At 44.2% G+C, this 26,678-nt stretch overlaps 1 protein-coding gene across 1 annotated transcript; it reads left to right on the top strand.

Moving 5' to 3' along the window:
- Positions 1 to 1,999: 1,999 nt before the first annotated feature.
- On the top strand, positions 2,000 to 5,123 carry LOC136496581 (uncharacterized). The gene is made up of 9 exons (XM_066492295.1): positions 2,000 to 2,707; positions 2,852 to 3,003; positions 3,156 to 3,251; positions 3,503 to 3,565; positions 3,698 to 3,766; positions 3,870 to 3,972; positions 4,127 to 4,198; positions 4,320 to 4,408; positions 4,516 to 5,123. The coding sequence occupies exons 1-9, from the start codon at positions 2,377 to 2,379 to the stop codon at positions 4,666 to 4,668; spliced, it is 1,128 nt and encodes a 375-aa protein (XP_066348392.1). The 5' UTR covers positions 2,000 to 2,376; the 3' UTR covers positions 4,669 to 5,123.
- The last annotated feature ends 21,555 nt before the right edge of the window (positions 5,124 to 26,678 follow it).

Below are 26,678 nucleotides of genomic sequence, written 5' to 3'. Positions count from 1 at the left end.
TAGCTCTAAACAATGCCCATATAAATTGAAAAAACGCAGCCCCATAAAAAAATTATTGCACAATAATGAAGAATAATTATTCTACTCCATGCCACATAAAAATAGAGACATTAATTTTATAAAAAAGTCTAAAATTGGAGACATGATCATGAACAACAATGTAGCTCCAAACAATTTGTTGTTATGTGACACAGATTAATTTTTCCAACAAATTATAAAAGAATCTACTCTACTTCTAAGAACTAATTATAGCATAACATACTAACAATGATGATCTTGACCACTATGGAATAATTAGCTAGAAATTTAAATGTATTCATAGACACCAACCTTTTGGATAATGGATTCATCACAATTTGATCCTTGTACAAATATCCAATTGAAAAAGTGTTCTCTAGAATGAAGAAAGAACTAGAATGAGAATCAAGCAATGTAGCCATCAAAACGAAGCTAATTAAACAACAAAATCAAAGGAGTGGATGTTTGTTACAAACCTTAAAGAAAAAGATTAAGCCATTCTTCAAAATTCAAGCGTTAGCTTCATGGTAAAGAGCAGCCGCAACAATAGAAGGAATGGCCCAAACACGTACCTCTGTTCTTAGGACGGAAGAGAGGAGAAAGGAGAGGACGGTTGTAGCCTTTTTGTGCTGTAAGCTTATCACCGTCGGTTCTTAGCTAGAACCGACAGTGGCAAAGCTCAATCACTGTCGGCTCTTGGCTTGAACCGACAATGATATATTGCCGTCGAGCCACTGCAGGTTAAAGACACATACGGACAGTGATAATTGTCGGCACTATCGGTTCGGTCGCATTCAAAATCAATTTGTGATTTTCAGAGTCCAGAACCGACAGCGAAGGTTCTCCTAATTCCTACAACGATGAAGCCGATAGTGAAGTGCTGTGCAGTAGCGAAGCAGCTAGCGTCCGTCCCGAAAGGGCTGCGTTTGGACGCTTGCTTGCTTGCTGCTAGTACAAGCTGGTTCCATTCCACACGGTCGGAGTCGGCGTCGGACGGATGGATGGCTGAATGGCTCCAGCTTGCTCACGCGGAGTGTCCTGGTTCTTGGAATATATATATAATATGTTCCTGAAGGTGCGTGCATGGAATATTGGAGTCAGCGGATGAACGAAAGTGCCGTGCGTGATGCATGTCTGATGTCGTCCTCTAACTACTGTAATGGCAGGAGCGTGTCCGGCCGTGCTGCTGTGACACACCTTTTAGCATGCTACAGCAGACGTGAGACGACAGCAGCCCAGCACAATGATGACCGATACGAGTGGACGACGGAAACAGGCCATCAGCACAGCACCACGCACACGGGTTCCTTCAGACCGGTGGGCGATGGGCGCTCCTCCTCACGGATTTGCCTTGGATTATACTCCTACGTACAGTCAGTACGTGTACACCGTGCGTCCGTGCCAGTGATGTCAGTGCGTACGTCCGTGAGGGAACAGGGAAGCAGCGGTACAGGGCCCAGGGGGTTGTCTGAACTCTAATTTCGGCCTCCAGCGGACGGCCGTTCCAACTTTCCGCCTCAGCCTCCGCAGTTTTTTCCTCGTCAGCCGCGTCTCGTTGATCCGCCCGCGATGTCCACCGTGGGCCGTCATTACCCAGCTAGAGGGAGACACGACCAAATCTTCATCTGGATCAAAAAGGCCCTAAACTAAACTCGGCCCTCCTCTGGCTGGGCTCCGTTGCAGGCACTTGCAAAGAATACGCCCTTGGGCTGAGATGGGCTGCTTGCATTGCTCCGTCTAGTTAGACGGCTGGCCCAATCAAACAGTTTTCAACCTTTTTGTCGTTGCCGCGTCATCGGGACAGACTACGGATGGCCTTATCCCCGTCGTGGTTGACGTGCGACGCGCTGGTTGGAGGACGCAAATCCCCTCTCATCTGGCCACACGCCTCCCGCCACCACCACACCCGCCGAGCAAGCAAGCACGCAGTCGCCGGTCACCGTCAAAATCAGGCGGACGACTACTAGCACTAGACGAGGCGGAGGGAGGGGAACGGTTAAAACTGAGAAAACTAGCGGCGGCCGGAGAGGAAGGAAGAGACCTGCGTTGCGCCGCTGGTCTCCATCCATCCATTTGTTTCGTCTTTCGTCTGCTAGCTTCTTCACCTGTCGTTCCAGTAGGAGTATTGCTTATTTACCCCTCCTCCTCCTCCTCCTCCTCCTCCACAACGTCCGTCCGTGTCCAGATCATCAGAGCCAGAGGGCCAAACGGAATAATCTATTCCCGGAGATAAACAAAACAAAGCATCTTCTCTGTGACTCTGTCTGCGTGCGGTGTGCCGGCCATTTCCAGCTGTTCGTTCTCCCGGCTCCTCCTCTTCTAGTTCTAGTTCGTCGCCCCTGCGCAGCAGAGAGATTCATGGAGCTGGGGAGCGCCGTTTCGGCGCACAGATGTAGCAGCTACACCGCCACCTACACCCACTGTTCCATAGGCTTCTCCCCACGGGTCCGCACCACCAGCTGGATCCGCGCGGCGGCTGAGGGCGACGATGGCGGGGCAGACCGGCGACGGAGAGGCGCCAGCTTCGCCGCCGATGGGCCCAGGGTCGTCGAGGTCACCGCTGCCCCCGTGGCTACTAGCGGCGGAGGCGCCGGCGGAGCAGCCGGGAGCGCGGGGTTCGGAGCGCGGGACGCCGAGCTTGCCATGTGGGACAAGCTCGGGGCGGTCGTCAGGCTCAGCTATGGCATTGGTCAGTACTTGCTTCCACCCCTACTTCATCTACTAGTTCAATTTATCTACAGTAGTTGATTTATTGCATCATGACTTTCATGAGCACCATGAGCATGCATGCATTCAATTAACCCTCCTGGTCAATCTGCCGATGTCTGCACAGGGATCTACGGGGCCATGGCGCTCACCGGGAGATTCATATGCCAAATGGCCGGGATAGACTGCACGGGGGGCTTCCATCCATCTCTCACAGCACTTGTCGAGGGGCTTGGTTATGCAGCTCCACCAATCATGGCTCTGCTCTTCATCCTTGATGTATGTACACCATCGACCGTCCTCTCATTCTCGGCTCTACTCAGATCACCTGGCCCCATTTCAATTCCTTTTAATTTGCCTTTAATTTTATTATCTCTGCTTAACTAGTACTAGTAGATAACTTGTGCATGTGGTTTAATTTCTGCTTTCAGGATGAAGTTGTCAAGTATTCGCCTCACGCGCGTGCCATCCGTGATGTGGAGGATGAGGAGCTTCGCAGCTTCTTCTATGGCATGTCACCATGGCAGGTACTAAAAGCACCCTTGATATTAGTTTGCAGTGTGGCTCTTGATGATCTGTCAATGTTGGTTGTGCATATTTTCCACTCAATTTTCCAAGCCAAAATAGATTCTAGTGAAACATGGAACGTGTAATCTAATCACACTCTAGTTAGTAACACTATCCTAGATGTGATAGTTGTTATGTGGAGAATGGCTTGAAACTCCTAGCTAAAATCAATATAAAATGGGGAGTACATGATCTTTTCTTATATTTGTAGTTCATTCTCATCGTGGCTGCTAGCTCAGTTGGTGAGGAGCTGTTCTACCGTGCAGCTATTCAGGTATGCGCTGCCTGTCCATTCTCATTATGGTTATTAAGTTCACTTTGTTATTACAGCTATGTGGAGGAAACTGTGTTTTTCACTTCATTTAATCTGCTCATATTGTTGATGGTAAAAGCACTGAAATTGTAGGGAGCATTGGCTGATATTTTCCTAAGAAGCACGGAGCTTATGAAAGATGCTCGAGGGATTGCATCACTGGTACATATATGCTTTTCAGCTGAATTGAAGATGAAACTGAATTTTGTGATATACAAGATCCACCTAATGTATGTCTTTATGAAATTGTGCCAATGCAATGCAGAGTGGTATTGTTCCTCCTTTGGTTCCATTTGCTCAAACGTTCGCAGCAGTCATCACTGCAGCCCTCACAGGAACGCTCTACTATATCGCCACAGCTCCGAAAGGTGATCGATGTTCTACTGATGACAGTCCTAATTTGCATGGATATGTTAATTTCATTTGTTTTTTTCGGGTAGATAGAGTCAGCAATATTCATCCTTAATCTATTAATAAGCTATATATGTGAAGTGACATGTGTATTGTTCAACTAAATTTCAGACCCTACATATGTGGTGACACCAGCAATGCGTTCGCGCACAGGGAAGGAGAACCTCAAAAAACTATTTGCAGGTTTGTTTGGCCATATATAGAGAGAGAGATTCTTTTGTTACTGTTCTAATGTTGCAAAGTAGTTAGAGTGTGCTAGAGAGACATGTGCAGTCTAACCTTTGACATGTTCATGGATTTGCAGCTTGGTACGAGAGGAGGCAAATGAGGAAGATATACTCCCCGCTTCTAGAAGGAATCTTGGCTTTCTACCTTGGCTTCGAATGGATCCAGGTACGCATAGTAGGTCCATGCATGATATCAGATTTAAGTTCATCATCAGGAGTATAATTCATGCAATGATTGACAATATCTGTGTGTGATATATGGATACAATACAGACCGACAATATCCTGGCACCTATGATCACCCACGGCATATACTCCACCGTTGTCCTTGGTCATGGGCTCTGGAAAATCCACGATCACAGGAGAAGGCTACGGCAACGGATTCAGCAGGTCAGAAGCCAAGGGAGCAGCTCAGACACATTGTAACTGCAGCATGTGACCGATAGATCGACGTGGTCTACTGCTGGATAGCTAGCTGCTGATTGCACGTACTGGGTGATCGTCTGATCGATCGACCGATCACAGAAGACCAGAGGCGTCTGACAAGTTTTGATCTAGTTAATTAACCAACAAGATAGATAAAAGATTGGGGGGAAATATGATGCATGTAGTCATGTAATGTAATGTAGATACAATCTGTACATATATGGATATATATGCAGGATGTACGCAATATAGGAAGTATAGTATACGATAGCAACTTCCAAGTATGTAATAATCCTAGTATATCACGTGTGTGCAAGGAACATAGCAGCCCGGCCACTCTTTTTTCCCGTCCCTCGCACTTGCAATGTTGCATGATTGTATTGTGGTAATGCTAAGGAGTGGGCATCCGTCCCTTCGGACGCCGCGCCCACTTCCGCCTCGCTGCTGCCGCGTTTCCCACTCCGCCTCACTGCTGCCCACTCCACAAGACTCATCACGTGAAGCCGCGATGCCCGCACCGACCGCCGAGCCGGCGCTCCCGGCGGCCTTCTTCTGTGTCCCGTCCTCGCTCCTCTCCAATCCGCTCCCCGACGCCGCACTCTCTGCCTCCCCCACGTTCTCCTCCCCCATGCCTCCTTCCTCCCACGCTCGCGCGGCGGGCCTCGAGCACTCTCCATCGCTATCTCCGTCCAGGGCCCCACTTTCTCAGTGGTGTCGCAGCTCCATCCTCCTTCTCCACCGCGACCTAGCGCCAGATCCGGCCTGCTAGGGTTTGCTGAAAGCGCATGTTGCAAGCATATGTTTTCAAGTGTTTCAGATGTATGTTGTAAGTGTTTTATATAGATGTTACATATGTTGCAATGGCTATACACACATGTTGCAAGTGTCCATTCCAAACGTTGCATCTGTTTGTTTAGACGTATGTTGCAAGTGTGTTTACTTAGATATTGCAGATATTTTACACTTATGTTGCAAATGTTTTATCTGGATGTTGCATATGTTCTGCAATGACTTTTCAAGTGTTTTTCAGGTTTTTTGCAAGTGTTTCAGATGCATGTTTTAAGTGTTTTATCTATCTCCAGACGTATGTTGCAAATATTTCATTTGGATGTTGCACATGTTGCAATGGCGCTGGTGGTTGGCGGACAGCGGCCCGTACCTTGTGCCTTCCTCGCGCTACGCGCCTCGCCCTCTCCTCTTCTCTCCCTCCCCTCCCCTCCCTTCCCTTCCCTCCACCTCGCCACAGTAGTTCGAGCTCACGTGGGTAAACAGAGGGGTGCAGATAGCCCACCGTGTGGGCGGGGTGAGTCGTTCGAGCGGGCGGGCGCACGACATAGAGCAGGAGCGGAAAATGGAGAGCATCCATGGGCGTCCAGATGCTAGCACTGCCGTTGATATTGTTAACTAAAAATTAGTTCACTTTTAGTTGACCTGTTTGCATTGATACCTAGGTCTAAAATTTAGGTGACTAAATTTTAGCCCATGATATCCAAATAGGTCCTGACTAGCACTCCCTAAAGTAGATTGGGCCAGAAAATATGATGTTTTAACTATTGGACAATAGATTGGGCCAATATCATTTTGAGATTATGTCTCCATGCCTCCATGCATTCCTTTTAATGAGTGTCTTATTCTTTAATTAGCATGATGTACCTAAAGGTACATTTGCCCCCTACGTGGGTTTTGGTGTATTGATGACATCCAAATTAGGACTAATGAGATCTTAATGAGATATATTGCAACTTTAGTCCCTTGAAAGCTTTAAAAGAGTTGATCTAAGATGAAATGGCATCCCTCAATTGTTCAAGTGCAAGAAGTGGATGAACCCAAAGCGCTCTCCAAAGCTTTTTTAATTTGTTTTGGGTTTAGGTATGCCATACTATAAAGAGAGATGCAAGTTTAGGTGGTCTGAGGAAGATAAAGTGCTCAAGCATAAAAATAAAATCAAAAGAGAGACACAAAATCACCTCAAGAACACTTGGATATAGTTTGTGAACTTTTGGTAGTTGGAAGTTCCAGCGTGAGCTAGGAGTTCTGGCTATCGGAAGTCCCGACGTTTGGTGCTGGAAGTCCTGGCGCTTGCTGACTTAGCCGTAGCCCCCTGCGCATCTTCGTCCATCGGAAGTCCCGATGGGAGTCGGGAGTTCCGGGTGCAGAAGGTTCCGACTCCCTCCGAAAGTCCCGACACTTCACGACTTAGCCGCCTATGCATCTTCGCCCGTCGGAAGTCCTGACGGGAGTCAAGAGTACTGGGTGCTGGAAGTCCCGGCTCCCGCTAGAAGTCCCGACGCTTTGGGACTTAGTCGCCTGGCTCACCATGTCTATCGGAAGTCTCGACGGAAGCCGAAAGTCTCAGCGACCATCGGGAGTTCCAACGATATGTGAGCAAGCCCAGTGGACTATCTGTGTGAACATTGTTTTTGCGTTGAGCCAGAAGTTCCGACGATCTGTGTCAGAACTTCCGACTCAGATCTAAACAGTTGGATTTGCCTTTGAGTATAAATAGCTCTCTCCTCTCTTCTAACCGGGACCAACTCATTCATTACTCACCAACCTTTGTCCAAAATAGCTCCTAAGCATTCAAGGCACCCCTCTCCTTTCCCCTTTGCTCCAATCTTCAATTCTCCTACGGTGTTGAGTGAAAGGAGAGTGGATTGAGTGAGAAAATTACTTTGGCAAGCTTGAGCACATGATTTCTTTATCAAGCCGATTGGATTTGTGTCTATTACTCTTGAGTTCTTGGAACCCTAGCCGACTAGGTGTCACCCAAGAGCTTCCATCTTGTGGAAGAGCCTTGAGAAGTTTGTATTACCCTTGATTTCTTAGTGGAAAGCTCAAGTAACCTTTGTGGTTGCTTTGAGAGAGGCAAGGAGGTGAAAGAGACTCTGACCTTTGTGGTCACCTCAACAACGAGGACGTAGGAGCTCCTTTGTGGGGTTGCCAAACCTCAGGATAAATTCTTGTGCCCCGCGTGCTTGTTGTTGTTGTGATTTGTGCTATCATATTTGTTCTTGTTGGTTTGTCTTCCTCCCCAACTCTCCTCTTAGGGTTTGGACTTGATCTATGAAGTGGTGACCTTCCGACATCAAAGGAGCAACCCCAACACTTCACCTTACCACTAGGAAGTGGGGTTGTAAGATATCTTTTACTCAAAGTTTGTTTTAGCACTTTGAAAGCCCTAGTTTGGTTTTGGCTAATTGATGAAACCTAAGTACTAACCTTTGTCCTGAGTGTCATATCAGAAAGTTGGTACATACAAAGTAATGGAGCATGGTGATGAAGTCCATGGAGATGGAGATGGACATGTGTTGGAGATGATCAAGCTCAACTTGGAAAAGAAGAAAGAGAAAAACAAAAACCGAGATGATCAAGGCAAAGGTATCAAATAGGTTTTTGTTTTGGCACTCAAGACACCATAGAGGGTGTGAGTGTATTTAGGATCGATAGCCGTACTATAAAGAGGAAAAATCTTTGGCTAAATGGTTTATCGTGTGCCACTGGGTGACATGATTCTTGCATATGCATTTAGGAACCTAGTGTGCTAACCTTGACCCTTGTAAAATGCTTTGAAAAATACTAACACACGTGCACACAAGTTTTACACTTTGTGGTTAGCAAGTTGGAAGCTAGGGTGAAGCGGTTGTGGACATAGAAAAAGAAAAAGAGGAGAAGGTCCACGACCAGACGCTGGCCTCGGGGTAACCGGACTCACCCCGGGCGCGTCCGATCATTTATAAGCAGCGCGGTGCAGCTGGCCGAGAGGGCCGAGGAGCGACCAGACGCTGCCACCTACGCATCCGGTCACTTATTGATGTTGGCAGTTGGCGCGACCGGACACGTAGGGCACGAGTGAGGTCATCCTGACATTGGCTTTGTGGGGCGCGTGCAGAAAAATAGTATGAGGACCAGACGCTGGGGCACTTTAGGTTGCTTGCGACCGAACGCATCTGGTCACAAAAATCACACTCTAAGAGCTTACTGGAACTGACCGGCCTTGGCCTCGTGCGGTGTTAGGTCATTGGAGGAGCTCGTCCGGTCATCACTTAATGCACGAGCGATCGGGAACTTGACCATTGAAGCTGGACGACTGAGGTTTGAAGGCAGTGACACATGGACAGAGATGGTGGACCGGACGCTGGTGGTCTGTGTCCGGTCACACCCATCTACATGTTTGGTCGCCCTGTGAAAAGATGGAGTGAGAGCCTAACAGCTCTATTCCTTCGGAGGCGTCTATAAATAGTGTTTGGCCGGCTTGGGGATGACTCTCTTGGCACTTTGACATACTTGACATCCTTGTGAGCCTAAGCAAACACCTCCCACTCATCTCTATCATTGATTCATCATCATTGTGAGATTAAGAGTGATTCCTAGTGTATTTGCTTGAGTGATTGTATCTAATGGCACTTGAGGATCTATAGGATCTCTGGTTGGCCTAGAGGGGGGTGAATAGGCCTATCAAAACAAGCACTCAAACTTTTATCAATTTCACCCTACGGCACTGGTGGACTATGGCACTGCTGGGCCAGAACAGTGGCACTGCCGCACCTACAGATAACTTCGAGTTATAGTTCAAAATTAGTGAACAGAAACTTAGATCGGAGAAATTTCTTAGCTTACTACAGGTATGATAGTCACAGATCGAGAGCTAGAAGTAGTAGGAACACCACACATAAGTAGATCGACTAGAAACCCTAGAAATCACCTCAACAACAATATGACATGCAAGTAACATAAATCAAGCACAAGAGACACAATGATTTATCTCGTGGTTTGGCTCACCACCAAGGCTTGCCTACGTCCATGTTGTTGAGGTTAGCCACTAAGGCTTAGGGCTTTTCAACCCTTTCTTGTTCTCAAGTCAAGAGACTTAACTCTTGAGATGATGGCTGAGTTTACTAGCTTCAAGAGAAGGTTACAAACCTCCCGGGGCTGCCACACAAATTGGCAAGCTCCACGGGTGACTCTCTAGCTGGCTAGGAGCCAAGGTCACAGAGTAACAAACACAACTACCAGCCAAAATGTGAACCAAGTGCTCTTTTGAGTTAAGGAATCAATGGAGCTACTCTCTAATCGAGTTTTGGACCCTTTTCTCTCAAGGATTGATGGGGAAATCAATGGATTTGCTTAAGGGCTCAAGGTCACTAATGGAGAGAGAGAGAGAGAGAGAGAGAGAGCTCCTTTTCTATTTTAGACGAGCTAGAATGAGTAGAAGGAAGAAGATAGCTGTTGGGGAGGAAGAGGATGGGTATAAATACCCCCTCAGTCCCAACGGTCACTTAAGTCGCGACAATGCCACGGCTTAAGTGCGGTAGTGCTGCACTAGTCAAGACAGCAAGGGTAAGAGTAAAGTTTAGGTTGTCTTGGCTGTGAATCTGAGGATGCATGTGTATGTTTGAGCACTTGGTAGCACATGTTAGCTTAAGCATTGTGTCCACCTTTTATAGTATGGCTTTTCCTATACTTAAATTCAAAATATAAAAGAATTTAAACCTTCTTTGAGTTTGAAGCCATCAACATTTGTAATTAGGGGCTCCTCTGTTTCGTTTAGCATTCTCGAATATAAATTCCCTGCTTGTCATCTTGATAAATCTTATTGATTTTCTAATTGTGTGGTCATTATCACCAAAACCCACAATTAGGGCTTGATTGCACTTTTAATCTCCCCCTTTTTAGTGATTGATGACAACCCAATTAGTGCTTACAAAAGATATGAAATAAATACTGAGATTTTTCGAGCCATGGGTGTAGAGCCTCCCCCTAAATATGTGAATAGAAAATTGAATTCTCAAATTAGCATAAGAAGCCAAGATTCATATTTTAGTGAAAGTGATGGGGCTCCCCCTACATCCATGCTCCTATGAGATGCTGCATACTGTGTTAGGTATGTAAAACATGATACGAATGATAGTTTATGCACAACATGTTTTGTTGTTACAGCTGGGTGCGGCACTGCCGCACTTGCTATAACAGTACAGATCAGAATAGACATCACACAGCATGTGATACATATAAAGATATATATTCTAGCATAATTATATCACAAGCGACAGCATAGATTAATATATGTCCATATCCTACACATATATAAAGTACTTAAGTAGCATTATTACATAAATAGAGTTTCTAATGGACTCTCAAACTCTCACCTAACGAAGACTACTCTAAACGGATACAAACATGACTCTAGCTACAGCAACCTCCTCTCCATGGCGTCGAAAAAGTTGTTGACCCCTCTAATTTTCTCCTCTTTGGCATAAAGCACCAAAAAGAGAAGAAAAAAAGAAAGACCAACAGTCACTCTTCATCCTCTTAGATGGTGTCACAATCGACATCATCCCCACCAGCAGCTCCACTAGCACCTGCAATGTCCTCCTCTCCACCATCATCATCGTTGTCGGAGGAGGAGGAGGAAGAAGAAGACACCACTGCCCTCCCTTGGCAATGAGTGGTTGAAGTGTGGCGCTCATGCCTGGTCCTCCTCCTCATGGACTGCAAGGTGGACCTTAAACTCATGTGAGGATCAAGCTCTGGCTGCTCCTGCTCCTCCTCCTCCTCCTCCTCATCCTTTGAATCTATCTCAGAAAGACTAGGGAGGTCATCCAACCTTGGCGGTGACTGAACTAAAGAAAGAGGTGGCAGCCCTGCATGCTCTCTAGCCTCCCGGTTGGCTTCATGGTTCTCCAACCGGTCCTAATATGTGGTTCTCGCTGCATAGGTGCATGTGGTGAAAATATCCTTGATCCACTTCCCAAACTTCTCCATCTTCTTTTCCTTGTGAGGCCTAGAGCAGGACGACTCAGGCATGTCCACAACTGATGGAGAGCATCTCACTGCCCTGCTAGCACCTGCTCCTCGGGTCTTCTCAATCTTGTAGACGATGTAAAGACCATCTTTCTCAAATCTATAGCCAGTGACCCTCTTAATCATAAATATGAGATAGGGGGCATAGGGTATCCCCTTTCTCCCATCCTCCATGGCGTTCCTCAGCTCACGCCATATGAAGCGAGGGACATTAAACCTGTCACCTCCAGGAGCAAATCTAGCAAGCACATTCCTCACATATCCATTGAGATCAGAAGCTGCTCCATCCTTGGGATTGATAGTGTGACTGATCAAATTGTTCAGAATGTAATAATAGCTCTTTAGACCATTGACCTTCCCATCTGCACTTCTCCTGTCAATCCACATATAGGCAATATCATGGATCTCAGCTCTAGCCTCATCATGAATGTAAGTGAAACCCCGCTCCTCTCCAAAACCAAGGATCTGGCTGAAAGTCACAAAATCAACTCTATAATGTCGTCCCTCAGTCATCCAGTGAATCTCATCAGTGTACATGCTATAGAAGAAAGTGGCATATAACTGGGCTAGAACTTCTTCATTCCAATTATATCTGAAGCTCATAATATCAGTGAGGCCAAACAACTCACAAGCCTTGATCACCTTATTGAACTCAGGCTCATTCTTTCCTTTCATCTCCTCCCAATCAACATACTACATCTTGACAACCTTAGATTTCTTAGAGTTGAAGTTCACAGATGCATAGAAGTTGGAATAAAACTTATTCCAAAACTTGTAGTCAATCCCCAAATCCTTTGGCTGCTCATAGGGATTATTTTCCCGTGCTTCTTCTACCATCTTTAGCTTTCTCGTATAATTGAGCATGGGATGAGGACGTGTGTTAATAGGATGCCTCATAACTACATCCTTAGAATACTCTCTGATGTAGCTCCTATCAAACTCCTCAAGATGAGGTGGAGTATCTGGGCAAGCACCTAGAGGAATGGTGCGGCTAGCTCTCTCTAGGTTCTCCTCATCCTAGATCATCTTATCTCTCCTCCCTTTGTCTCTGGCAACATCTCTGCCTACTGCACTGCTGCTACCCCCTGTGGTCCTACCACGACCATGACGAGGCATCTGCTTATCCTGAGGCTCGATCATCTTTCTCTTCCCCCTCCGGTCATCATCACCTCTAGAGGCCATCTATGTAAATAAATATAGGTCCAAATGAGAAACTGTACGTAAGGGGTATAGAAGAACACTTGTAAAACACTCTAGATAGATGAGATAATTCAAATCTTAGGTTAGGAAAGCACCCTAAACCAATCTAGGCAGAGGGTACGGCACTGCTACACCCTAGGAGCGGCACTGCCGCACCTAGTGCTTCACCTCTCCCACGATTCATTTCTTCTCAACTATTCAGACTATTTCTCACCCATTCTCCTAAGCCACTAGACAATCTCAGAATAAGTAGACCTAAACAAATACATGGAGTTGTCTACAATGTAGGTAAAGTAGCTACATGTTTAAGATAGAAATACATCTGGTGCACAAATCCAACCAAAATAGACTCATCGATGGAACAACATCTGTATTTACATATTCATTCTATTGAGTACGACACTGCCGCAGGGCAGGCGCGGCACAGCCACACTCCCCAGTACAGCAAATTTAGCTACTAACTAAATATCTCTATATATATAGGATATGGACACATATCTCAAGCACACTATGATCAACAACAAATAATCAATACAAACAATGATCATAATGCACTTTTTTCTTATGATAAACATTTTTAAGCACAATATTTAAACTTTTGTAATTCATTTCTTCTATCCACGCTAGTTCATCAAATAAGGTGTGCTATAGTTCAAACCATGTTATGAGAATTAAGTATATTTAGCTCACTACGCAATGCACAAAACCTTGACTCATCAAGAGGCTTAGTGAAGATATCGGCTAGTTGTTTTTCGGTGCTCACATAGCGAATTTTGATATCTCCTTTGGCTTCGTGGTCTCTCAAGAAATGATGTTGGATATCTATGTGCTTAGTTCTTGAGTGGCTTACGGGATTGTTGGCTAACTTTATGGCACTTTTGTTGTCACACTAGAGTGGGATTTTAGTGAAGTGACATCCAAAATCTTAAAGGGTTTGTCTCATCCAAAGTAGTTGAGCATAACATGCACCGACTGTAACATACTTGGCCTCGATGGTGAAAAGGGCAACATAATTTTGCTTTTTAGAACTCCAAGACACTAGGGACCGTTCAAGGAATTAACATGTCCCTAAAATGCTTTTTCGATCTACTTTGCAACCGGCGTAGTTAGAATCTGAATACCCAAGTAGATCAAACCTAGAGCCCTTAGGATCCCACAAGCCAAGGTTATGAGTGTGTATTAAATATCTCAAGATTCTCTTAACGGCCACTAAGTGACACTCTTTCGGGTTAGCTTAAAATCTAGTAGACATGCACACACTAAGCATAATATCGGGCCTAGATGCGCATAAATAAAATAGAGAGCCGATCATGGAGCGATATACCTTAGTATCCATGGCTTTCCCTTCATCATTGAGATCTAGATGTCCATTGGTTGGCATGGGAGTTTTGATAGGCTTGGCATTCACCATGTCAAACTTCTTGAGCATATCATGGGTGTACTTCATTTGGCTAATAAAAGTTCCATCCTTCACTTGCTTGATTTCAAATCCAAGGAAGAACTTCAATTCACCTATCATGGACATCTTAAATCTCTTGGTCATGATCCTACTAAATTCCTCACAAAAAGAATGATTAGTACTACCAAATATTATGTCATCGACATATATTTGGCACACAAATATATCTTTGCCAATTTTGTGAGTGAAAATGGTAGGATCAGTTTTGCCTATTTCAAAGCCTTGTTTAAACAAGAATTTCTTAAGCCATTCATACCATGCTCTTGGACTCTTGGTGCTGCTTAAACCCAAAGAACGTCTTTTAGAGTTGTGGCAGAACCGCCTAATCTAATGCCTCTCAAGAGTGCTCGTCTTCCATTAAACACTAAGCACTTGAAAGAGGACACTAAATTACTCGATCCCGTCGGGCACACCCCAGGGGAAAACCCAAAAATCCACATTTTTGCCATCAGGATCACAAACGAGAGAATAAAGCTTACATCCTTCTAAACCATTTCTTACATCACTTTTAGTACAACATTAGAGTATAATATTTATTAATATAACAGCGGAATGAAATCATATTACTAGAGTTATAACAATGTAATTGAACACCGGAATATAAACATGTGATCAGAATTACAGCGGAAATGAATATCTACTCATGATATGATGAAGTATTAATAAATAAACTACGATAACAGATTATGAAACTTTCATTTATAAAAGCATTTGGTGAGAGTTATAAATAACAACTATAATCGCAGCGTAACGGAAATCCTCGCTAAGCCCACCAGGAGGAATCCACACACAAGGGTCAGCTCTAGCCTCCACCTGTCACCTACAATAGGGGGAATAAAACCCTAAGTACTCAATTGTACTCAGCAAGACTTACCCAACAGAAGAAAAGAAAAGACTCCAAGGATATGTAAGGCTATCTGGCTTATGGGTTTACTGCATTTGCAGGAAGCATTACTAAGAGTACGTCCTTATATTCGATTTTTATTTATAGCCACATTGGTTCATTAACTAACCATTCTATGTAAGCACCTGTACTACTTTCAAGCAGGTGGTAAGCAATCAGATTTCCTTTTTCCATCTTTCATCTTTTAGTTCTTACTATGATGCTAGGCACGAAACAAGCCGTACCGGATTGCCCGGCGATTCGTGAATCAATGCCCCCAGCTGGGTACCCCAAAAACACACGTCCCGCTTGTACCCAAGGTACAAGCAGGACCAACCCATCACTCTCCTATCCCGAGTGTCTAGGTCCCCATCCAAACTGGGACTCCAAGCCCCTGCCCCTGAGTTCCGGACTCAGTGCGGTGCAAGGATCTCCTCCATCAAAATAAAACCCTAACAGTCGGTCTAGAAAGAGCCGGATCCACGACAAGAGAGTAACAAGTCTTCCAAGTACCCGTACCCAAGTATGTGCTCGAGATAATAAGTCTGTGACTTGCCTCGATGGCTTATGCAACGACCGGTCCTTAATCGACACAGATAGGGAAAATAGTGTAACCAAGCCATGCCCCGTGTCCATAGCGACACAACCTCTTACACCCACCAATACCCAAACCATATCCCTGCCCGGTCACCATTTTTCCTTTTCACCATTTATATTTTCCAAGTGATAATAATACAGTAATATATTTCCTATATCTCGCGAGTGATAGGCAATCACTCGACTTCTACCAGAGTCCTGTAGCATAACAATCTACATGATCCTGTCATACTAGTAAGACTCATAGGTTAAAGATATATATATGCAAGTAGGTTTCAATCAACTCCTTAAAACTTAATGCACAAATATAATTTAAACTGCAGAAAAGTAGGGGTTATGCACCGGGGCTTGCCTGGGTAAGATATATTAAAAAGTTAGTATCTGCATCTTCAGATCATCCACCATCAACTGAACGGAAAGCCCATTGCATCATCTCCTGGAGAGAATACCATTACTCCATCTTCGAATTCCCAATCATCCTTCAATTGATCCGTTGATCCATCATCGTACCTATATGATATGCATTGATGCAAATGCATAGATGTAAATAACCAATGACAGCTGAAATGTTTAGAAATCCGATCACGCCTCACAAGCTAATGAGCTCATTCTAACGACGTTCGTACTTAGGCTACCTATCCATGTTGGCGAATAAGGCATAATTTCCCAATGAATGTTTTAGTTATACAAACCCAAGTTGTTTCTTTATTTCATTCTATCGATTTAATCTTTATTCGGACAGGGCATCATTATCTACCTAGCAAACTGATTATTCTGGAGCTACAAAAATTACCACGAGTACCTCATATTGCTAAGAACCTACTGTAAAAATTTTGGATTCAACACTATCACCGATTTATCGCAACAATTCCTATGAGTTTATATTTTTACAATATTAAGTACCCTAATTTAATTATATAGCTTCCAAAAATATTATCAAACTTTGTGAACAAAATATACTAACAGGTAGATCATGATTTTAGGAGACTAACAAAATTGATTTTACCATTTTTGGATTCATATATCATTTATATTGAATTTTACAATTTAAACTACAGACCAATTTTTAGAAAAACATTTCAGAACTGGAAAGGGACGGCGACACAAAATTGGCCCAGCAGTGGGCGCGTGGCCGGCCCAGCGGACACGCGGCCCCGGTAAAGCGGCGCGGTCCACCGACTAGGCGCGGGCCAGCCAGGGAGCAGGCCGGCCCAGGCGAGGCGCGGCGCGTGGCGCAAGCGGCCCAGGCGGGGCAGAGGACTCGGCAAGGCTAGCCGAGGGAGGGACCGACGACGATAGCGCATGACCTTGACAGAGACGTGGCGGCCGGCGAGGCAACCTCGGCAACGAGCGGCATGGCGGCTGCGGGGGCGTACCCACGACGGGCGTTGCTGGACCAGTGCGGGCAGCGGAAGAGGCAGCGGGGCGCTTCGGAGCGTGGCACAGAGGTGGAGATGCGAGCGCGCGGCGCTGCGACTGTGGGGCAGCGCAACGGGGAAGGCAAGCAGGACAAGGGCGCGGGCGTGCACTAGCGTGGCAGTGGCCGGGCGACGACGGTGTAGTCCTAGCGTGTGCTCGTGCGAGGCAGCAGCAAGGAGCAGTGAGCACCGGCACAAGAGGCAAGCAGATAAGGAAGACGAGCGAGATAGCAAGCTGGCTGTGATCCAGCACGAGACCACGGGTTCACATGTGCACGCGAGGAGACGACGGCACAGGTGGAGGCAAGGTACTGCTGGCATGGGCAGTAGGGACGCGGCCACATCGGGGTGTAAGACACGCGCAAGCAACGCGAGGAGCTGCAGGGGAAAAACAAGAACTGTGACTCGGTGCTCTTGCGTGCGGGTGAGAGGCCACCACTTAATAGACACGACATGGGGGACAGGGAAAGGACGGCACCACACGACCGGCAGTGGCGTGCCTGAGTGAACACGCTCGAGCACATGGTCCGGTCGGTGAAGGACTGGGCGATACTGCAATGATGCTCGGCTTCACGGCAAGAACAACGAACTTGATTTGAGAGAAATAAATGAGCACGGAGCTAGATGGCTTAGCGCAGCGTGGTCGGCAGGACATGAAAGTTGGCACGGACAAGACCACAACCACAAAGACAAGGTAGGCAAGGACAAGACCCAAGTAGCAGAGGCAAGATGAGACAACTCCGCTTGGCTGAACGCTGAGGCAGATAGAGGCACTAATTGCTGCGGAATGATGCGACGGAGTAGACAGATACAAGCAAGGCAAGCCACCAAAAATAGAAACAGAGGAAAATAAGAGTGTTTGGTCAACTTTCGCCACTGCAGGAGGAGCGCACAGATAAGGAAGATATAGACAAATAGAGGCATTGAAAAGCAGGCGCGTGAGATAGAGCGGGGAAAAGAAAAGGAACTTGCTGCTGCCAGAATGCTCGGTGCGACTGCCGCTCACATAAAAATCTCGGACGCGATAGCTCATACTCGTACCAAGCCATGGAACAAAATATTAAAGCATTATGTGTTTATTTTACGCAAAACAAATCGCCACAAACCGCGCTTTAAAATATACCTTCCAATTTTTACCGTTGACGCGAAAAGCTGGTTTTTAAATTTTTGAAATCCAGAAAAAAAATTGTTTTGGTAATTTTTCTTAGGCCTGAATCGCGGTGCTAAACAAGCTCGTAACACTAGGGGTGTTACAGGAGTTTGTAGACATGGTTGGAAAACTTGTGATCTTCAAAGCCCAGTGGTTGCTCAACATAGACAAGTTCTTGAATAGGGCAGTTGAGAAATGCACTCTTCATATCCATTTGATATAGCTTAAAGTCATGATGAGTGGCATAGGCTAGAAGCATTCAAATTGCTTCAAGTCTTGCCACCGGTGCATATGTTTCTTCAAAGTCCAAGCCCTCTACTTGAGTGCAACCTTGAGCAACCAACCTTGCCTTGTTCCTTATCACCAATCCATTCTCATCTTGCTTGTTGCGGAAGACCCACTTGGTGCCAATGACATTGGTATTGGGTCATTCCACCAAAATCCACACTTGGTTTCTTTCGAAGGTATTGAGCTCTTCTTGCATGGTAATCACCCAATCCAGGTCTTCAAGTGCTTGTTTTACCTTAAGAGGCTCTAAAGAGGAAACAAACGAGTAATATTGACAAAAGTTTGCTAAATGTGAATGAGTTGTTACCCCCTTTCGAAGACTCCCAAGGATGTTATCAATAGGATGATCCCGTTGTATTGTTTGCCTTAGCCTTGGATGCTCAATGGCCTCTTGTTCATTTTCTGGATCTTCATCATCATCTTGCTCAAATATGGGTTGTAGGTTTTGTCCATAAGCTAGAGTCGAATCAGCTGCTGCTGACTATGTAGGTGCGGCACTATTGCCTTCAAGTGTGGCACTACCACGTGCAGGAGTTGTAGCAGGTGTTTGCTATAGTGTAGCATCAGGTACGTCAGTAGAAATAGGTGCAGCAGCAACTTGAGGAACCACCACTTCAGTGACTTTATCTTTTTGTGGTCTAATATCACCAATAGCCAATTGCTTGATTGCTTCACATGGTGGATCCTCCTTTCCTACAACACATGAATCAACTTGCTCTACTTGAGAGCCATTAGATTCATCAAATGTCATGTCTACTGTAATCTCAACTCACCCAGAGGTTTTGTTGAAGACACGGTAGGCATGTTCATTTGATCCATAACCAAGAAGAAAACCTTCATCAACTTTAGGTGTAAACTTAGAGGTTTTGAGTTTATTATTAAGTATGAAACACTTGCACCCAAATACTCTAAAGTAAGACACCTTAGGCTTGTTACCGGTTAGAAGCTCATATGAAGTTTTCTTCAACTTCTTGTGTAGGTAGAGGCGGTTGATGGCATGGCAAGCGGTGTTGATGGCGTCACACCAAAAGATGTTCGACGTCTTGTACTCATCTAGCATTGTCCTTGCCATGTCAATGAGTGTATGATTCTTCCTCTCTACTAGACCATTTTGTTGAGGGGTGTATGGAGTTGAAAACTCATGCTTGATGCCCTATTCATCAAGAAACTCCTCAACTAGAGTATTCTTGAATTTGGTTCCATTGTCACTTTTCACTTTCTTGATGGGAAGACCGAACTCCTTTTGAGCTCTTCTAACAAATATCTTTACCTTCTCTTGAACTTGGCATTTGTCATGCAAGAAAAATACCCAAGTGAAATGGGAATAGTCATCAACAATAACAAGACCATATTTGTTATCCTCGATACTTAGGTAGGCGACCCGTACAAAGAGATCCATATGTATTAGCTCCAATGGTTGCTTGGTGGTCATGATGCTCTTTGGTGGGTGAGGTACGCCAACTTGCTTTCCGATTTGACAAGCGCTACAAATCCTATCTTTCTCAAAGTGAACATTTATTAGTCCAAGGATGCGTTCATCTTTTAGAAGTTTGGCCAAGTTTCTCATCCTAACATGGGCTAGTCGGCGATGCCAAAGCCAACCCATGCTAGATTTTTGCCACTAAACAAGTCTCAAGCTTAGCTTTACTTTTGTTGAAATCAACTAAGTAAAGCTTGTTCTTTAATTGACCCATAAAGACAATAGAGGAATCCTCCCTTCTAAAGATTTTCACGCGCCCTTATCCATAAAGAGACAATTGTAGCCCATCTCACACAATTGAGAAACGGACAACAAATTGTAACTCAACGAATCAACATGTAATACATTTGTAATTGAATGCTTAAGAGTTATAGCAACTTTATCGAGACCAATCACATCCCTCTTTGAATTGTCTTCAAAGACAATATTTTCATTTGAGTGTGTCATCGGTGAATATGATGAGAACATACTCCTTTCTCCGATCATATGATTTGTACATCCACTATCAAGCACCCAACTTGATCCACTGAAGGAGTATGCCTACAAAACAAGTTTAGTTGCTAGATTTAGGTCCCTAATTTGACTTGGGGCCTTGCATGTTAGTCATAAGGATCTTAGGAACCCAAATAGAAGTATTCCTATATATGTTGGTTTCCTTTCCAACATATTTTGCAACCACTTTCTCACCGCTGTTGTTCTTCAAAACAAAGCATGATGTCAAGCTTTGTTGAGGTGCATAAGTCTTTGGTTGATAGGCATACTTATTCTTGGTGACCCACAATGATTTCTTAGGCTTCTAAAAAACCTGTTTCTACTGGTACACCTTCTTAGGCTTAGTTTGATCAGGAGTAGAATTGGTAGCCTTTCCATTTTTGTGGGGTGCGGCACTGCCGCCCTTCACTGTGGCACTGCCGCTGTGCGACACTGCTACTCTGGGATGCTGCACTACCGTGGTCTATGAAGGCTGATCTATACCAATTTTGCCCTTCCTCTCAAACTGCACACATTCATAGCCATTCACTGTCCTCCTTCCATTTGTCTTGGCTCCTTTTTTGTGGTCGAGCCCATGCTTGATTGAGGGATGCCTTTCTTGCTTAAATTGTGGCCCTTTTGATTCATCATTCTTCTTGTCATTGAATTGGGTCACACTCATCCACCATTTTTCAATGATTTTATTGAGCCTAGCAATCTCCTTTCTCATAGCCTCTATGTTTGCAAGGTTAGTGGAATAGGTATTCAAATCAAGATTAAAACATTTTCCACAACCTTGACTAGTGGAGGAAGTAGAGGTTTCCTTTGCCTTAGAGAGATATGAGTTGCTATCCCAAAGAATGCCATATTGCATCTCAAGTTCTTTGTGCTTTTCATCCCAAGTCACAATATTTTTTTTCTTGAGAGCTTTATTTGATTTCTTTGCGATAGCATGGTCCTTTTGCTCTTTGGCCAAGGCCTTGCGCAAGGATTCCACCTCACTTCTCTCTAATGCAAGAGTTTCTTTGCTAGAAATGTAGAGATCCTCTTATTGGATAAGAGTCTCTTCTCTAGATTCTAGCTCGGCTTAGACACTCTCTAGATCCTCCATTAGCTTAGTGATGAATAATTTGGTCTTTCCATCTAAATTTTTAGTTATCATGTTTATTTCTTCATCACTAGATTCATCATCACTAGAGCTATAACTAATATCACTACTAGAGATATTACTAGGAGGTGGAGAAGATTTAGCCTTTGATTTAGATTTTACCTTCTCACGCTTTGCCATGAGACAAATGTGAGGAGAGTAGTAGATATCATTGGACATATTGTTGAAGAGCCTTGGTGTAGGGGATGACTTGTGAATGGCAATGGTTGCAATCTTCTCATCCTCTTCACTTGTGCTCTCTTTAGTTGAGTCCATTCATGCCCAATGTGAGCCTCTCCCATGTTCTTCTTGCTCTTCCTCCGGTTGTCCTCTTTCTTGTATTTGTTGTCCTTGATCTCATATGAACACTTGGCAATAAAGTGATCGGTGCTACCACAATTGTAGCATGTCCTCTTTTTCTTGTTTGGAAAGTTTCTCTTCACTACCTTGTAGCCTTGCTTCTTTAGCCCCTTGTGAAATCTCTTCATAAAGAGAGCAACATTATCAATCTTCTCATATTGATCATCATTATTTTCACTTTCACTTGAAGATGATGTGGTCTCTACTCTTTCTTGAACTTGTTTGCTTGCTTTGGGCTTGCTAGTTGAAGCTTGTTGGTTGATCTTGGACTTGCTTGTAGAGCCTTCCTTGCTTGATTTGTTGGCCTTGAGGGCTACATCTTTGATCTTGATGCCCTCTAGCTTTGCTTGCAATTCTCCAAGTTTCTTTCTCTCATTTGCTTTTTCTCTTTGCATGTCAAAGGTCAAGATCCTCCCAAGTACATCATTTGGTGTGAAGTACTCAAACTTCTTCTTGTCTCTAATTAGAGTGACTACAGTCTCATTTTTAGGTGAATAAGCTTCCAACATAATCTTAACAACTTTGTGATCATCTAGCTCATCACAACCATAGCCTCTAATCTTGCCCACCATTGTCATCAATCTATCAAACATCTCTTGTGGTACCTCTCCATCCAAGATTACAAACCGGTTGAGCTTTGACATCAACAAATCAATCCTTGCCTTTCTCACTTTGTCAACCCCTTCATGTGCTAGGTGCAAAGTGTCACATATTTGCTTGGCAACATCAACTCCAATTACTCTATTGTACTCATCACCATCCAAAGCACTAAGCAACACACTTGTGGCTTGACCATTGAGGTGAATGATTATCATATCTAGTGTTGGGTTCTTGTGATCAACCAGAGACTCAAATCCATTACAAACAATCTCCCAAATGTTGGGGTGAAGACTATAAGATAGGCTCTCATCAAGTGCTTCCACTTGGCAAAGTTAGTCCCATTGAAGTGAGGTAACTTGCCCGTGGGCACATTGATGAAAGACCTCCGATCATGGTTAGTCATAGGAATAGAAGAGTAATTAAAGGATACGGCGGCATATTTGTTGTTGGTGGCCTTGCCCTTTCCTTTCTTTTCCTTCTTGTTCCCCTTTGACACTTGGTATGACTCATCATCATCTCCATCTTCGAAACTACTTGATATGCTTGATGATGCACTTGTTGCCTTCTCTTTTTCTTCCTTCTTCTTCCTAGCTTCTCTTCTTTTTCTTCTTGCTTCTCTCTTGAGCCTTTTTTTCTTCTTTCCTTTGCTTCTTCTCCTCTAACCGCTGCTCCTCCTTCTTCTCTCTTGCTTCTCTTTTTAGCTTTCTTGCCTCCTTCCTTCTTCTTCTATCACTATCATTAAGAGCACTTTTGGCATCGGTAGCCTCAAGATGTGGTAGTGTGGTGTTGCTTGCTGTCGACACGCTCAGCTCGCTGCTGTCCGTGTCGACATCCACTAGCTTTATGCCACTAACTCCTCCTCTAGGCTCCATACCTCATGCGGTAAAGCGTATATGAGGTAACCTGCTCCAATATCACTTGTAGGATCTCTGGTTGGCCTAGAGGGGGTGAATAAGTCTATCAAAACAAACACTTAAACTGTTATCAATTTCACCCTATGGCACTGCCGCTCTAATGGGCGGCACTGGCGGACGGCTGCACTACCAGGCCAGAACAGCGGCACTGCCGCACCTGTAGACAACTTTGAGCCATAGTTTAAAATCAGTGAACAGAAACTTAGATCGGAGAAATTTCTCAGCTTACTGTAGGTATGATAGTCACAAATCAAGAATAAGTAGTAGGAACACCACACACAAGTAGATCAACTAGAAACCCTAGAAATCATCTCAACAACAATATGACATGCAAGTAATATAAATCAAGCACAAGAGACACAATGATTTATCCCGTGGTTCGGTTCGCCACCAAGGCTTGCCTACATCCATGTTGTTGAGGTTAGACACTAAGGCTTAGGGCTTTCCAACCCTTCCTCATTCTCAAGTCAAGAGACTTAACTCTTGAGATGAGGGGTGAGTTTACTAGCTTTAAGAGATGGTTACAAATCTCTTGGGCCTGCCACACAAGTTGGCAAGCTCCACGGGCGATGCTCTAGCCGGCTAGGAGCCAAGCGCCAAGAGTAACAAACACAACCGCCGGCCAAAACGAGAACCAAGTGCTCTTTTGAGTTGAGGAATCAATGGAGTTGCTCTCTAATCAAGTTTTGGACCATTTTTCTCTCAAGGATTGATGGGGAAATCAATAGATTTGCTTGAGGGCTCAAGGTCACTAATGGAGGGAGAGAGAGAGCTCCTTTTCTATTTTGGACGAGCTAGAATGAGTAGAAGGAAGAAGATAGCCATTGGGGAGGAAGAGGATGGGTATAAATACCCCCTCAGCCCCAACGGTCACTTAAGTCATGGCAGTGCCACGACTTAAGTGCGGTAGTGCCTTACTACGGTAGTGCCTCTCTTCAAGTGCGGCAGTACCGCACCAGTCAAGATAGCAAAGGTAAGAGTGAAGTTTAGGTTGTCTTGGCTGTGAATCTAAGGATGCATGTATATGTTTGACCACTAGGTAGCATATGTTAGCTTAAGCATTGTGTCCCCCTTTATAGTATGACTTTTCCTATACTTAAATTTAAAATATAAAAGAATTTAAACCTCCTTTGAGTTTGAAGCCATCAACATTTGTAATTAGGGGCTCCTTCATTTCGTGTAGCATCATCGAATATAAATTTCTTGCTTATCATCTCGATAAATCTCATTAGTTCTCTAATTATATGGTCATTATCACCAAAACCCACAATTAGGGCTTGATTGCACTTTCAGGATCGTTGTGGCTGCTGAGTTCTTGTTACTCTTGCTTGGAGCAGCGGAGGAGCTTTGGCACGTGTTGGTGATTGTTCGTGACCGGCTCCGGTGATTGTGAGGGGTCTTGTACCTTCCTCAGCGGAGAGCCGAAAGGTAACTCTAGTTGATTGCTCGTGTCATTGAGTTACCTCACTTGTGGGTAGGTTCTTACGGTGTCCAATTATGTGGACGAGGTCCGTGCAACACCTCTTAACTGTCGAACCACCAAAGTGTTGGTCGACATAATGGGGACTAGCGTGCCGACAAACATGTGAACCTTGGGAGAAAAATTGGTTGTCTCTTGCCCTTTGGTATTCTCCCGGTGATTGATGGTACTCATCTTGTGATTGGTTCACTCCTCTACACGGTGGTATAATCACCCTACTCACTCGTTTACATTCCCGCAAACTAGTTGTAGTAAGCTCTTTAGTGTAGCTAGAATTGAGAGCTTGCTTTGTAGCTTAAGATCATCTTGTGGAGCTCTTTAGTGTAGTAAGTGTGAGAGCTCTTAGTGAGTAGTGACTTAGCCATTTATGTGTCTAGTGATTATAATAACTAGAATTGTTGAATAGGTAGATTGCAACCCTTGTAGAGCTAGAGCAAGTTTGTATTTTGCTATTTGTCATACTAATCAAATTGCTCTAGTAATCTTATAGTTTTTTTAAATAGGCTATTCACCCCTCTCTAGCCATATTAGGACCTTTCACACTTGTAGTGCAATTCTCTTAGGTGTCGGAACTCCCGGCTGTTTGCGTTGGAACTTCCGACTACCAAAAGTTCTGGCTCAAACTGTCAGGACTTCTGACTGTCACTAACATTTAATTTTGAGATTATGCAGAAATTTTTAGATACGCCTATTCACCTCCCTTTAGGCATTGTTTAGATCCTTTCAGTACCTTTAATGAATTGGGATATATGTGTAATTTCTGTTGAGCACCACTCTATCCTAAAAATCCTAAAACATTATTTTTTTGGGATGGACGGAGTATTCACCTGTGTAAAAGATTAGCATTTGAAATTGTCGTGATATTAGTTTTTTTTCATTGCAGTGCAAAAGCGCTTGATTCTAGATCTATAGTGTAATATCTATGACCTTAGAGCTGTCTTTTAAGGGAAAATATATACACATATGGTTCTAAATGATAGTCTTTGTAATTATGACCACTATGATGACCCTCTAATTAATTAATTAATTACACTAAATCAAGTTGTCATCCTTGGATCAGCACTTGGTTTAATATGACGAATTCTGTCATCCCTGGAATCGCACAATCCATGATATCAACTACGCGCATAAATAGGATCCATTGCTAAAGAACATACATTGCTCACATAAATTCAACTTAACATAAAAGTAGTCAAGTTACATCACATGTTGTTCAACACATTAACTTCACATTACCCAAAGTACTACATCAAAGTCTAATTATACAAAAGTTTTAAAATACATCCCATGTGAACCATGCCACATCCACTGGCTACACCTCTCATATAGCTATGCTTTCACTCCTAGTCCACTGAAGGATGAGGTACATAGAAATAGCCATATGTTGAGGCCATCTCACCTGTAAAGCTCAAGTGTAGCCCCATGAGTACACCAGTGCACTCCATAGGACTTGCCTAGTATAATAAGTAAGGGAATATACATTTGATGCCAAGGTGCAAAGTTGGTTTGCACAAAAGCAATTATGCATAAAGTAAATGTTATCTAACAACTAAATCCAGGCATAGCAAGTGGTATAATAAGAAGAGTGAACATTAGCATAGGGTAGGGCTCGATCTTACATGAGTCATTTCATCGCAATAATTACTTTGGAACTAGAAATCATGAATGTACTTATAATGGGGAGTGTGGCACTGCGGAATGGTTAAGTCAATTCAAAACTCTGTAGAGGGTAGAAGTTTTACCCATAAGAGAACGAAGGTCG

This window comes from Miscanthus floridulus, chromosome 12 (assembly GCF_019320115.1).
Source record: "Miscanthus floridulus cultivar M001 chromosome 12, ASM1932011v1, whole genome shotgun sequence".
Lineage (NCBI taxonomy): Eukaryota > Viridiplantae > Streptophyta > Magnoliopsida > Poales > Poaceae > Miscanthus > Miscanthus floridulus.
Note: the sequence above shows the minus strand (reverse complement) of the source record. Positions and strands in the feature narration are given on the sequence as shown.